This window comes from Rhopalosiphum maidis, chromosome 2 (assembly GCF_003676215.2).
Source record: "Rhopalosiphum maidis isolate BTI-1 chromosome 2, ASM367621v3, whole genome shotgun sequence".
Classification (NCBI taxonomy): domain Eukaryota; kingdom Metazoa; phylum Arthropoda; class Insecta; order Hemiptera; family Aphididae; genus Rhopalosiphum; species Rhopalosiphum maidis.
The window spans coordinates 40,440,714-40,455,109 of NC_040878.1; the positions used below are offsets into that span (position 1 = coordinate 40,440,714).

General features: G+C 34.8%; 2 protein-coding genes across 3 annotated transcripts in view; one reads left to right on the top strand and one right to left on the bottom strand.

Moving 5' to 3' along the window:
* The first annotated feature begins 3,510 nt into the window (after positions 1-3,510).
* LOC113551187 (clavesin-1) lies at positions 3,511-13,502 on the top strand. Its single transcript, XM_026953273.1, has 8 exons — positions 3,511-3,699; positions 10,450-10,719; positions 11,448-11,607; positions 12,020-12,180; positions 12,271-12,365; positions 12,472-12,588; positions 12,903-12,996; positions 13,223-13,502. Exons 2-8 carry the CDS (start codon positions 10,545-10,547, stop codon positions 13,375-13,377), a joined length of 957 nt encoding a protein of 318 aa, XP_026809074.1. The 5' UTR covers positions 3,511-3,699; positions 10,450-10,544; the 3' UTR covers positions 13,378-13,502.
* A 12-nt stretch (positions 13,503-13,514) lies between these two features.
* Positions 13,515-14,396, bottom strand: part of LOC113551186 (low-density lipoprotein receptor-related protein 2) — a 64,977-nt gene continuing 64,095 nt past the window's right edge. The window contains exon 47 of one of the 2 annotated variants that reach the window (XM_026953271.1): positions 13,515-14,359. In XM_026953271.1, coding sequence (XP_026809072.1) covers positions 14,057-14,359 — 303 coding nt within the window. In that variant the 3' untranslated portion in view covers positions 13,515-14,056. The remainder of the gene's footprint in view (positions 14,360-14,396) is intronic. The other variant, XM_026953272.1, reaches the window with a different exon arrangement.

Consider the following 14,396-nt stretch of genomic DNA (forward strand, 5'->3'; position numbering starts at 1 on the left):
CAATACTATGGCGTTTATGTAATACACTGCGACAGCTTGGACGCTGTCCCCGCGTTTAATATCATTCTGAACGTAAAACAAGTCGGCGTACGGTATGAATACTGCGAGTCGTAATATTTTATACTAATAATATACGAATACACGATTTCCGTTCTTGCGAATAATATAATACGATTTTTTTTTTTTTTTTTATCATACTACCGCTGTATGAACCCACCAAATCTCGTACCGGAATCGCGTCGCCTTTCTATGTAATATACGACAACGTCCATTACTATATTATGCATCGACTGTAATAATATATGTATGTATTACCCGTGTAGGTATATATTACACTACGCGAGTGGCGATTGTTTCGCGTCGACTACCGTTTCTAATAAAATTATGTGTACATTATATCTATGCGTATAACCGACCGGTGCAGCAGTATATAGTTGCGTCATCCGACATCTTTTTTTTAATTTAGGTACTCATTCACGCACATACGAATATAATATTATTTGCAATGCACATATTAGGTATACTGTTTATAACAAATAGGATGTATAATTATTATCGTAATTTTTAATTATTATTTGTAGACGTAAAAAATACACAGATCATAGTTTAGTACTGCTGCAACGGTGTTGCGACACGATAAAATGTTATTATGTTTGAAATGTGTTATTATACGTCATAGTATTTGATTAAAATAATATATACGCATATGCGACGACTTCTGTTGCCCGGTGTCTAACCGACACCGAAATCTGAACGATATTTTTGACATAAAGGTGTTGACGTCTTGTGACAATTCTTATTTATATTTCCACTGGTTTTTATGATTATTGAAAAAACAAAACTAGTTATTGTTTTTCATTCCTTATAAATTATTAGTATTAACTAACAATATTTTTACTTAATCTAAATCATCTAAATAATAATTGATTAATAATATGATAATACAAACGTTTTAATTTTTAGGACCAAAATAAATGTTCGAATTAAGTTTGACTGAGAGAATGTTATACTTTGTACTATAATTAATTTTACTTAAGAGGACGTTATACCACTTATACCTGCATGTGTTGACTTACTGTCTCACTTATACCTACATCATAGCAAATTTTCTTTCAGCAGAACACATTTTGTGACGTTAGCTTTAATATTTGAGTTAATTTACCTACTATCAAATTTAAAGGTAAGAATATTATCTAGACAATGTCTTATGCTTTTATTGATATTATCGTTTAAAAGTAAAGTACTGACACAACAGTTACATAATAGATACATCTTAGGTACGTTATATCTTATATAGGACTGGAGTCCAAATAATATATCCGATTCTAATATACACCACTATAATGGAGCGTCACTCGATGCATAAATTAAACGTAATTTGGCCGAAACAGAATAATAATACTTTAAATAATTACAGTTTTAACGGAATTACTGATAATTTGGTTTTGAAAAATCAACATTTTTGTTTTTCGTTCACAATAACGCACATATATTATATTGTAGTAAACCATATTTTAAATTTGGTAAACAATTAAGCTTAACGATGACACTATAGTAATTTTTTACGATGTACGGTAATGCATTCAAATTCATCTGCATAATAATATAATAACGTCTATATTATGAAATATGATATACATAATACATAATACCTATCTATTATATTTATCATTATCATGTATATACACAGACTGATATTTTTGATCATTAAACACTCATCTTCGTCATGTATTAACGTTTTTTCGTTTTTTTTTTCAAAACATTTTGTTTCATGCTTTTTCAAACTGTATGAAATTTTTATTTTTTCCACCCTTTTGTAGTGAAATCACTATCAACTTTTGATTTTCATATGATTATCTATTTTTAAAATGTACAAAGCTAATAGGGCTAATTTTTTTTTGTGAATTTTAACATTCAAATTATTATTTTTCGTTAATTTTTTAGTAAAATATAACTTTTCAAGGTTGGACAATTTTCGGTCTTTTAATCATGTGTAATAAACTGTTTTCGACTATTGACGCAGTGATTAACTTTGTACCCGTAATAATTACCAACGCCTCACAGCCGTAATAACTTGTAGGACGAACACCTAAATTCTTAAACCACCCAACTTTGAGCAGCTTTAACTCACTAACGGTTAAATGAAAAATAATAATTTTAACGGTAAAATTCGTAAAAAAAATAGCCCTACTATTATATGAAATTTTAAATATAAGTTGCCATTTAAAAATCAAAAGTTATAGTGATTTCACTATTAAATTTAAGGGTAAAAAAATTAAATATTTTATATAGTTTTAAGAAAGCATGTCATTAAACATTTTGAAAAAAGTCAACACTTTTTGAAATAATGAGTATTTAATGATAAAATAATCACCCTATATAATATACATATTTTTATATATAATTTAAAAATGTGTTTTGTTTTTGGGTTGTTTTCAAACGCACAGTCATATACAACGGACGGGTAGTTGAAAATGTGATTGGTTTATTCGTATAATAATAAAAACAAAAAGTAAGTAGCTACAACATAATAGTTGTTATTATTATGAACAAATGACCAACTATGACGAGACGATCGCCATCGGCCTTGGCCGGTTCTTTTGGGCATCCATATTGCGAGCATCACGATGCGGCAGACGGCCATTATGTAAATATTATAATTTATAAGAAATATCCAAATAATTATTTTTGAATTTTGTAAATCGTGTATTAGAGTATAATATATTTTTTTAAATTATTCAAATTAAACATTTCCACAGTATGCGTTTGTCGTTTTGATTTTAGTTCACTCATTTGTACATAATTTTAAAATTATTTATCACATATTACGATGATACATCACACAATAATATTATAGTTTAATCGGAACACAGCTCGCATTGAATTAAATTTTAAATTTTCGAACTTTTTGGTTGACTGGTTATCCGAAATCATACAATATAATCGTTTTACTGGATCATCTTTTAAAAACGCCCTTATTATAAATTCGTCACACTCGTCTAATAATATATAATAGTCATTCCAAAGCATATATTTTGTGGAAAAATAACATATCATGTAGTTATTGTATATCGTACTTTATTGTTATGAGACAAAATTAAAAAATTATAAGAAAATCACATTGGCCATAATTTATATTTGTTAGTCATGTTACTTGTAGACGTTATCTTCCGCTCTCTGTATATATATATTCCATACGAATGGATTACGAATCACGTATACGTACACAAATAAACAAAATAATACATTTTAAATTGTATAACGAGTTGTTGCTATTATAGAAATATTACAAAACTCTAAAACTCATTTAAAATATTTTATCGGTTAGAGGAGGAATAAGCCCTCCTAAGCCCCCACTCTCCATTTAAGTCTTACATACAGCTACAGGCGGCGTGCATATAGATATATAAGCGTGTCGGTATATTATATATTATATTGTGCGATAATCACATGTAACAACGACGGAATTGTATATAACACATTAATACATAGTACGTGCTATGTTAAGTCGGTATACCTATTGATATAATATATACGTATATCGCAATTGTGACACTGCGTTGTGTGGAGGGAACGACCGGGCGCCGCCGGGAGAAAGGGAGAGGATCCTCGGCCGACCGGGTCCGTCTGTTTTCTTCTAGTACTTCCAGACCAGCAGCCGTCCAGTTCGGAGTCGCCGCATCCACTACGAGCTCGCAGGTAAATACAAAATCCAAATCCAAAATAATTAACCGACGACTAAAATATCTCTTGCGCGACTTTCCGTTTTCCGTTTTCGTTATAATGTTCAATTCGGCATATTATTAACATTAATAACATTATTATAGTATGTAGTACGACCACTGCACGAACACAAAATAGGTTCACTGACCGCCGTCAAGTGTACAATATTATTGTGTGTATCGAGTTCTGCGTTAAGACACCGTCCTTCGGATTTGGGATTGGACCGCGCGCGAATGAGATTTAGGTCGTTTGACGTGGGCGAGAGATCAGCCGATGTGATATTATTATTATGTATATGGATGGTATGAGTTTGAAAACGAGGTGGAGGCCGTCGTCTATTGCAAGTGCGCCGCTATATATGTGTGTGTGTATAATGAATTGTACGGAGCCAACTTCCAGAGGTAAAAGTGTGCGCGGAGAAAGAAAAACGCGACCCCAAGGTTGTTTATCGTTTGCGGGCAACGTTATAACAATATTTTTAAAACACGCCGAGAGTGTTTACGTATTTTTAGTTTTTATACGAATTACAACACCTACCAGTAAATGTCTTGAGAGAAATGCTGAAGTGACTCGCGCGCGTATAACATTAGCAGGTAATAATATTATGTAGTGTCTGTAGGTACTGTGTTATTTACGCGTGGGTCAGCCGCGGGCTATCGCAACGCGTTCAAAGCTGGCTAAGACAAAAACGAACAAATTACCGTCGTATCGGGGGATATTTGAGGTGCGCCCGCAGAGAGTGCGTGGCACGATATAATGTCGTATTATATTGTAATGCGCGTATCGATGTAGGTACACTCTTACAATAGGGGGGATCATAGAGTTTGATGTTGTCGCACCGTAGAATATATTGATAAATCATTACTCCGGCTTATATAATGCGTATACGCGTCACGGCTAGATATGCAAATATGTATTACGTGAAATTATGTACTCAACTCAAACTTTTAGATGAGTATGATACAATTATTTGTGATGTCGTCGTTAGTCGCGAGTTAAATTTCATGTTAAAAACGCGTGTTTGCGAGTACAGCGTGTCGATTTATGATGGCGTCAGTACATATAATATATTCGATATATATATATATATATATATACATTTATACGTCTTGTGGTGATATTGTCCAGGGCGAAGACTTGGTGAAAAACCGACAAAAGGAATCGCGATTATCGACGGTAGCACGGGAGGCGGTACAGAGTACGGGTATACTTATATTTTCGGTTAGGTTAGTTTGGGTTACTAGCCTCGGTTTCTGATATTTCGTCCGCTATTTAGAGGCGTCCGTTATAGAAAAGCTTCATACGGTATACATTACATTATTATACGGTTATTCTTTTAATGTATAATACTAATACACTGTTATAGAACGATATTTATAACACGACTGTCTGCTTATTTACTATTTAGTTGAACGCAGAAATAATAGCAATATAACAATAACGTATTGCTCGGAGGCAAAGTGCCTCTCGTACGGTTTTTGCTGTTGCCGCTGACGGGAGCAGGCGCGAGTGATAGGGTTTTCGACACGATGGCGTCAAGCAAATCGCCAACACATCTGTGCGCATAATATCATTGTACAAACAACAATGAGTGACGCGCAGAACAGAATAATTACGAAACTTCGGGCGACACGCGTTTGACGGCCGGCGGGAAGTCGGCAGCGATTCGACGCGGTTGATTGGCGCGACGTGTAGCTATAGGTTTCGCGCGCACTCCTCCCGCGTGCTAAGGTGCGACGGAAAAAAATTGCGAAAATCCGATTTGGAAAATTACGACAGACGGGCTACAGTTATTAATGTTATTGGCTGGCATCGAGTACGCGTGTTGGCCTATCGGCGGGATACGAGCGCTCGCCGTTCGATTCACGCGTGTGTTGTATTATTTTATAGGCAGGTAAGACCGAAAACTATCGGTTTTCGATGCAGTTGCTGTTTTTGAACGATTCGAGAAACAAAGAATGCATCATTGCGGAATCGTCTGGATTGCAGTTCGCCGTCGTACCGCAAATTCGCAAGGCAGACTTTAACGACCTGATGCTGTATACGATTTGTAATTTTGTATAAAGTATTCAATCATCGAGATCGCTGTCAATGTCTATACACATCAACTGCACAATCGTTATGCGTACGAATGTGCGATCCATAAACTCGGAAACGCAGTTATTAGACGTACGATTTGTGTTATATTATGTATTATGCAATTGTATGCAGACACGCAGTACAGGTTGTTTTAAATCGACTTAAACCTTTCGGACGTTTGCGATATTTAGTTGGACGAATTTCGACGGGTATGCCCGAGTACCGGCGTCGAATGCACGTATTATCGTTTACGGTTAGAGGTATAATATCATCGCGGTGTGCTGACGGGGTACACGCGATATATCATGGTTTGAGTCGTATCTCGGGCAAATCAAATCGGTCGTTTCCGTGTTGCGTCTCATAAATCTTCGTGGTCGTGTCCCCGTTTGACTCTTGGCGGACCGACGGCATTTGTACGAGTCTTGACATAATTATTATTATTTCGCCCTGCAGCCGCGTGGTCACGACGTCGGCGAAACTGCGCCGAGCCGTGCCTCTTTAACGATCTTACCTTTATACATTCTATTACAACGCCGGACAGCTTTTTTACTCGCCATTATTTTTATTATTATTATTGCCGTTATTATCGCATGGACAATATTATTGCATCACACGACGACTAACTAAGCGCGTGTCCGTTTTCGGCGTTCCGACGCGTCCGGTGCCGCCGCCGCCCACCGGCCCGGAACAACCGGTTTTACGTACTCGGTTATGCAATCTCTCTAGAGTTCACCGTCGCTTTCGTTTCGACGTATTTTTTACCGCCCATAAATTATGTGTAAGCCGTGTAGATACATGCATGCGTATTTGCTTTTCCTGAATTCGTCCGGTACACGAGTGTGTCGACCGGGAAAAGAAAACCTCTCTGGTGGCTGTCCGGTAACACGAATTCTGAGTGTGATAATAGTATTACATTATGTCCTAGTATCATCGAGACTATATTCGTTCGAATGTCGGTGTATCGAGAACTTCCGATTTGTGCTACGGAAATATTTGGTTTTCTACAATTGTAATGATATATCGATATGATATGATATGTCGCGGTAAGCCACCTATTGCTGCAATATTCGAGTGTTGATATAATTGAATTTGTACATGTTTCGTTTATTGTCGAACATAATTTTTAGCAAAAACAAAAACAAAATTGAAAATGTATTAAGTATATATATCCATATACGCAAGAATTGAAAAAAAAACGGAGTGGCTTCAAACAATTCTGAGGGGCCTCACCCCACTTCTCCTTAAATATTTGTCATATTGAATTGTTATATATTATTTTTCATATCCGAGCATTTCCGGTTTTTTTCTTTCCATTCGCATTGGGCGCATCGGCAGAACGTATTATTGGTAAGTAGATACCTACCTACATAATATTATCGTTATATTATTGTCGTCGGGGAACTGGTGAAAGTACGGTGCCGATGACGTAACCATAATATTTTTTTAACAGCGATAATGGTACCCGCTGTGTGATACGTAACCTGGGACGACCGCTATCCGTTGTCTTTGCTGAGGTTTTTCGTTTCGCGCTTTCCATTATATTTGATGCGGTTGAAGATTTTCCGATGTCGATTTTCGACGATTTCTGCTTTGTCGATCATACTGTCGATCTGAAAACAGACGAATTGGCCTCGCCACGATACGACACGCAATAGTGTAAATAATTGCATAGAACAAAACACGCTAATAATAATATTTATGATGAAACGACAGGCATTAACTAGTTAAAAAGTTAAACAAATTTCAAGTTAATTTTCTAAATAGTATTAGCTAGGTTAATTTACTGTTAAAATAACTTAGCTATTTTACTGTTAATTTAAAAATAATTCCACGAGTTAAAATTACAAATATTTTTGAAGTTTTTGATTTTAATGGTTTTTATATACATTTATAAATTATATTGTACACGCGATCTTCAATACCAGAATAATCTAAAACTATAATGTTTTATGTTTCTTGATAAAATAATATTATACATAGATGGGCATAAAATTATCTTTTTATGAGACCCGCATTCCGCGGATAACTAGTTAAAAAAATTAGATCGATTAACTTATTTCAATCTGAAATAATATTTTTTCCGTATTTACTTCAAACTCGGATGATTAATTGTATTATTCGTTAACTATTAATTTCTAACTTAACGATCTTGTGTTCACCAAACTTAAAATAACTCGCGTGTTACTATATTATGATGTCTATTATATTACATTATATGGCGGGCGATGATATTGTTGACCGAAAGACTTTTATTGAGAACGACCGTGAAATATACAGTATCCCATCGAATACACATTTATGTATAAATGATATCATAGTTTTCGACCAAAAGGACGAACGCGGGGCCAATCACGTTCGCGGTATATATTGTAGAGCAACAATAAAACACAGGAAGGCGACGAAGGTCTCACATCTCAAATTCTGTGACAGATCGTCAGGCGCGTAACGAATACGCAATGTCACGTCCGTTAACGAAATAAATTGCGTACCTATATATATATATATATATATATATATATATGGTACTTATGTCATTATATTGACTATCGTTTACGGGTGTACACGGTAAAAACAAGATACTATAGTCATATAGATTGTCAAAATGTTTGTATAGAAGAAAAAAAAATCGTCTTTACCGTGTTCGAAGATTTCAGAGTAGTATTGTGTGTCGTACAATACTAAAATCAAATGTTTATAATTGTCCATAATATTGAAAAAACGACCAACACATTGGCAATTAGCAAACGTATCATACACACATACACACATTGCACATGCGATATTATACATTGTATATTCATACCGTTGTTCCATACGCGCGTATTACTTTATAATAATGTTAACCTATACATGTATTTTGTTTTAAAATATCGTTAATGAAAGTTGAATTTTTTATTAAAAGAGATCGGCTACGACAGACTTTTATTAATAATCATTATATATTACGATGCGTGTATAATATATATATATATAATATAAATACTATAATATATAATATGCAACCACATGTGTCCGCGAAATAACGCGTCGCCTACATATTATGCACACGACGTTGTCGATGATATTATTCCGTGGCAGCGGCTGATCGCGTTTTTCACAATCGTAAACGAATAAAAAAACTATTACGCGGTCGCCGCTGCGGTTGTGGTCGAAACCGGTGTGTGTTGCGCAACCGCTGTATTACGATGGGACAGTCCTTCCGGACAAGGAAGCGAATCGCGGCGGCGGTCGGCGTGTGCATTGTATAGGTGTAAACGCATTGACTTCCATGTATAATAATATAGATACACGCGCGCGCACACACACACATATATATGTATAAATGTATACCTGTTATGGCGCCGTGAACCAGAGCCAACGCGTTTCTGGATATAATACCATTACGTCCGTCGTGTAGTCGTGTTTTGTATCCGGTGTCCATTACAATGTCGTCTGCAAAACTCTTTTACCCGTTCAACAGTCGAGTGCGGAGACCAGAAAGCTCTCGTTGGCACGCACGATTTGTAATCGACGTCTGTTGTGGTGCCGAACGCGAGTAAGGTGCAGTACCGCGAAGCAGTGGAAATTCGATGATCTTATAAAGAAAAATACGTTCCATACTGGTTATTCGTTACGTAGACATCGTTCTAGAGGCCAATAACGCGTTTCAGAAATGTGTTCGACAACACTGTTTACCGCCCAAAATATTGGCGTACATATATTTCTAGTATATCAGTCACGTTGAAATACGTCGATAATAATTTAACGGCGCCCGGTAGTCGACTTCCTTAGATATATTGTAAATCCTTTTTTTTTTTTATTAAAATGGCTCCAAAGTACCTAAATAGTTCACTGGGCGTTCTCATGTCTTTAAATCGAATGCCGTGGCGTTGTCGGAAGTATCTACCGTCATCCGTTTGGAGTTGTGCGATTCGTGATGTAATATTATCATCCTTTGAGTCTCGCGTCATTTTAAAATCTGATTTGGCATATATGGTGCGTAATTATCATCCGCCCGGGTGGTCTGCAGCAGGTAGCGTATTAATGTATTATATTCTATATAAATGCTACAAAAATCGATCCGGTAGACTCGATCGCGTATCTATACGAGTATTACACGTTTAACATTGCGTAATCTTATACACTTTATATAGTAGCTGCTGCTGCTACCAGCTGTTTAGGTATACCGCGACAACATGTTACGGAGCCGGAATGGTTTACATAATTTATTAAAATTCACGTTTGCTTGAACGTCTCCAGAATAATATACAAGTACTCTATAATATATAGACATTTGTTTTTGAATAGAAGTTGAAATTAGAAATCAAATAGGCTACGCGTCACACTATTTGGGTCTTGGCTCCCACACTACTCTGTAAACGTAATCAATTGTATGATTTCAATACAATTATTTCCACTTGCAATGCGTTCATTGAGATGAGACAGGTGTTTAAAAAATTCTAATAAATATATTTCAAAATCGATATAGGTAAATATCAATTTGAAATAGTTTGTTTATTCCAACTCCATAAAAGGAATTAAAAATGAAATGCATTTTTCACTCGGTTTTCAAAATATCTATTCATATATTTTGTTCTAAATGTTTTATATTTTTATAATTTATGATTTATTTATTTACCGACGTTTTAAATCATAATTTAATTTTAGGTCTATAACAATAGACACCTATAAGGACGAGCGCTGCGGCCATTTCTGGTAACTACAGTCTTTCGGTCGCAGGATAAACACACGAACATATCACAATGGGTGTAGGCTACGATAGCGACGATAACACCGTGGAAGAATGTCCACTGGCCGACGGTCTGCGGTTAGTGGCCAAACAGGAGTTGCGCGAGGATGACATCATCAGGACACACTCGTTGCGAGCAATGCGCAACTGGATCAGGAAGCATCCGGACATCGTTAACTGTCGCACAGGTAACAATGATAAAATTTGACAACACACTCTATAATATAGAGATCATCAATTAATATTTTAAAAATAATTTAGCAAGTTTTTGACGTGATAAAAATTAAATGTACCTACCTATATTATGTTTTATTAATAAAAATAGTCATAAAAAATTTAAATGAAAATTAATGAAAACTTTACTAAGTGTCCATCGAAAATTATACTTAAAATTTATTTATATAAATTGTTGGGGGGAGGGAAATAAGTTCATTTATGCGTAAAAATACTTATAGAATTCGTTTTTATTAGTTTATTTCAAGCACAATGAAAATAATAGATTTCATATATAATAATTAATAACAACATATATATATATATATAATTATAATATATATATACATAAAATAATACATTGTAGGTAATTTTGAAAATGTAAACAAGTCATCACCTGTATCGTTCTGTTACAATAATTAAAAAAATAATGAATTTTATTTTAATATTTTAGAAAGCTCGTGTTGGCCGTATTCAAATATTGTAGCTTATTAAAAAATGTAAAATATAATTTGTGTTGTGGGAGAAAGGTCGTCGGAATAAGTGTTAATACATGTACATTATATATTATAAAAATTCGTAACATTATAATGTTCTACGAATCAGTCGATGAACACAATACAGGAATAAAGCAATCGTTGATAATTGATAACACTTTTATGGAACACTGTTATTAATTTTCTCATTTTTTTTCATTTTCCAGACGCACCATTCTTATTGCGATTTTTAAGAACAAAAAAATTTAGCGTTCCCATGGCACAAGATATGCTGGAACGGTACCTGGTCATCAGACAACTGTACCCACAGTGGTTCTCCAAACTGGACGTCGACGACCCGATCATATCCGACATATTGGACAGCGGGTGAGTGTCTCCACGTTTGGTTTGTCAACTTCCCTCACCCCTGTTACAATGTTATTAAAATCAAATGCTGAAATTTTATTATAAAAAATATATTTTTTTGTAAACGTTGGCCCTTAAGGTTGTTATAAAATATTAAATTGTCTGCTGTCTAAAAATTTAAAGACTCCTTTACGTAAATAATCACTCGCTAATATATAGGTGAAAGGGGGAACATACTGCAGCGTCTTCGATTCGCTTTCGAGCCACTAACCATACGGTATAAGAACATCGTCGTCACGATAAATCCCCCCCCCCCCACACACACACACATACACAAAAATGAAATATGAAAACTTGCTCATCGCGACTTCCTGATTTCTGAACAACAAGTAATAACGTAAATTAAACGCATACCATGTATTATTATTGACAGATACCTGGTGCCTTTGCCGGGCCGAGATGAATTTGGCAGGTGCGTCATGTTCTCGTGCGCCGGCCGTTTCGATCCATACAAGTACACATCCGCGGATATGGCCCGCGTGCACGCACTAATCGGCGAGAGTCTTATGGACGACCCCGAAAACCAAATCAAAGGTCAGTATACACACATTGAGAATAGATGATCAACTGCGGCATCCTTTCGGTATAAATATTTATATTAACACAGATTACTTTCTCTCACAGGGTACAGTTATGTCAACGACGAGTCTGGATTGCTGATGGGACACATGACGCTGTGGTCGTTTTCAGACCTAAAACGCATCATACGGTGTTTGCAAGTACGCGTTTATTAAATTTTCATAGTATTTAATGATAGCAGCGAATAGACTAACACCGAACACATTTAAATCGGTTCATTATTTTTTTTTTTTTTTGTTCGTTTAGAGTTCGACACCGATGAGACACAAGTCCACGTACTTCATAAACGTCCCTAATTTCGCGGACAAGTTTTTCACGGCCACGGTTTCATTTTTAAACTCCAAACTTAAGAGCCGAGTAAAGGTAAACATAACTAAATTTATTACGAGTACCTACACTTATATATTCGATAGTATTTTCAATCTGAAATTGTCACGATTTAATTACTAATCAGGGCCGTAGACACACTAGACACGCATTAGGTGGTAAGGGGCTGTACCCTCTTCCCCTTTAACGTCATGGAAAATATACTATTATCAAAATACAAATTTAAATAATGTTATTAATGTTTTTTTTTTTAATTAACATAACGTGATTACTAATTATAATATCACCCCTAAATTTAATTACTGTATAAAATACTGTTACTAATTATGCACGTGTATCGTTATTTTCAGTTCTACAGCGGTCAAAAAGACATACAGAAATTCATCGATCCCAAATACCTACCGAAAGAGTACGGTGGTGAAATACCTTTGGCCACAATGATAGGTTTGTAACGTTTTACATAAAAAAATCTGTGCAGAGACGATTAAAAATTTTATTTTCTCGATTTTATAAATTCAACGGACACAATATTAAAATGTGTTTGATAATATATTTAAAAAATAGTTCGATTGAAATTGCAATGCTGATAACATACTATACATTAATATATCATGTTAATAAATGTATCGCTGTTGCTTATATGTTTTGTAATCATTTTTTTTTATTACAGTCGAACTAAAGAAGAAACTCCGTGCCAAACGTGAAATGTTAATGGCTCTAGACGACATGAAAATCAACATCAACGGAAAAGGGAAAATAATTAGTGAATTCGACGATATGCAAAAAGAACTAACCGGATCATTCAGAAAATTGGAGGTCGATTGATGTGTATTTTTATTAATTTTTATTTTTATTGTTACCATAATATTATTGTATGTCCATTACCACCATTCGTGAAAATTTTATTTGTTTTATAATGTCTTAGAATTATTTTTTCTTTTAATAAAGAACTATTTTAGAAATATCAACAAATTTCATAAATTTTATTGTCTTATTTTTGCTGTTAAATTACACATGTTGTCACTAGTAGTAATTAAAAAAATGTACATAAACAAAAATATATAGTAATTTAAATATTATAATACACTTAACAAAAATATTATTCTTTAAAGTATGATATATAATCGATATCACAAGTTCAAACGATTAACGCGTTTTGGTCATGGTGTAAACAAAAATAATGCTCATGTTTTTTTTTTATTATTATTATACACTTACACCATGGTATTGGTCAGTCGCTACTAGTAAAACAAAAACTAGAAGTAAAACAAAGACGATGTTAAACACTGGCAAACATGAAAATATTTTACAAAAAAAAATATATATAATAATAATAAAAATAATAATAATAATATAAACTTATCAAAACAATACTTTTAACACTCGTATTATTTTAGGGGATTCAAAGTTGAATAAATTAATACACGCACCAGATAGGTTCTTCCATCCGGGGAGAGGGAAGAGAAATTATATTGCGTCTGTCAAATCATAAAATATTATATTCTTAGTCGTCGGTCTCTTCAACTAACATCTGAGTGTCTTTTCCCGTGTCCGTTGTGGCCGGTTCTAATTCTCTGTGTCTCCTCTGTATTTGGGGCGATGCTTTCTGTATAATACTGGACGGTGCTAGTATGGCTGAAGCAGGCTCTTGTACAAGACCCTTGGTCTTGGTAACGTCTAAAGGCACCTCGTATATACCACTACCGGCATCAGATTCCATATTGCCGAGAGCATCGTACATCGGGTTGCTGAAGTCACGGTTCTTGCCACTTATGTCTGTCATGTTGTACTCCACGTCCAATGGCTCCTGTAAATATATAAAAATAGCGTTAATACCAAAAACA

Coding starts and splice junctions, on each gene's coding strand:
- LOC113551187 (XM_026953273.1), top strand. CDS start 10,545: ATGGGTGTAGGCTACGATAGCGACGATAACACCGTGGAAGAATGTCCA. Junction 10,720..11,447: donor CATCGTTAACTGTCGCACAG/GTAACAATGATA, acceptor TTCATTTTCCAG/ACGCACCATTCTTATTGCGA. Junction 12,589..12,902: donor AACTTAAGAGCCGAGTAAAG/GTAAACATAACT, acceptor CGTTATTTTCAG/TTCTACAGCGGTCAAAAAGA.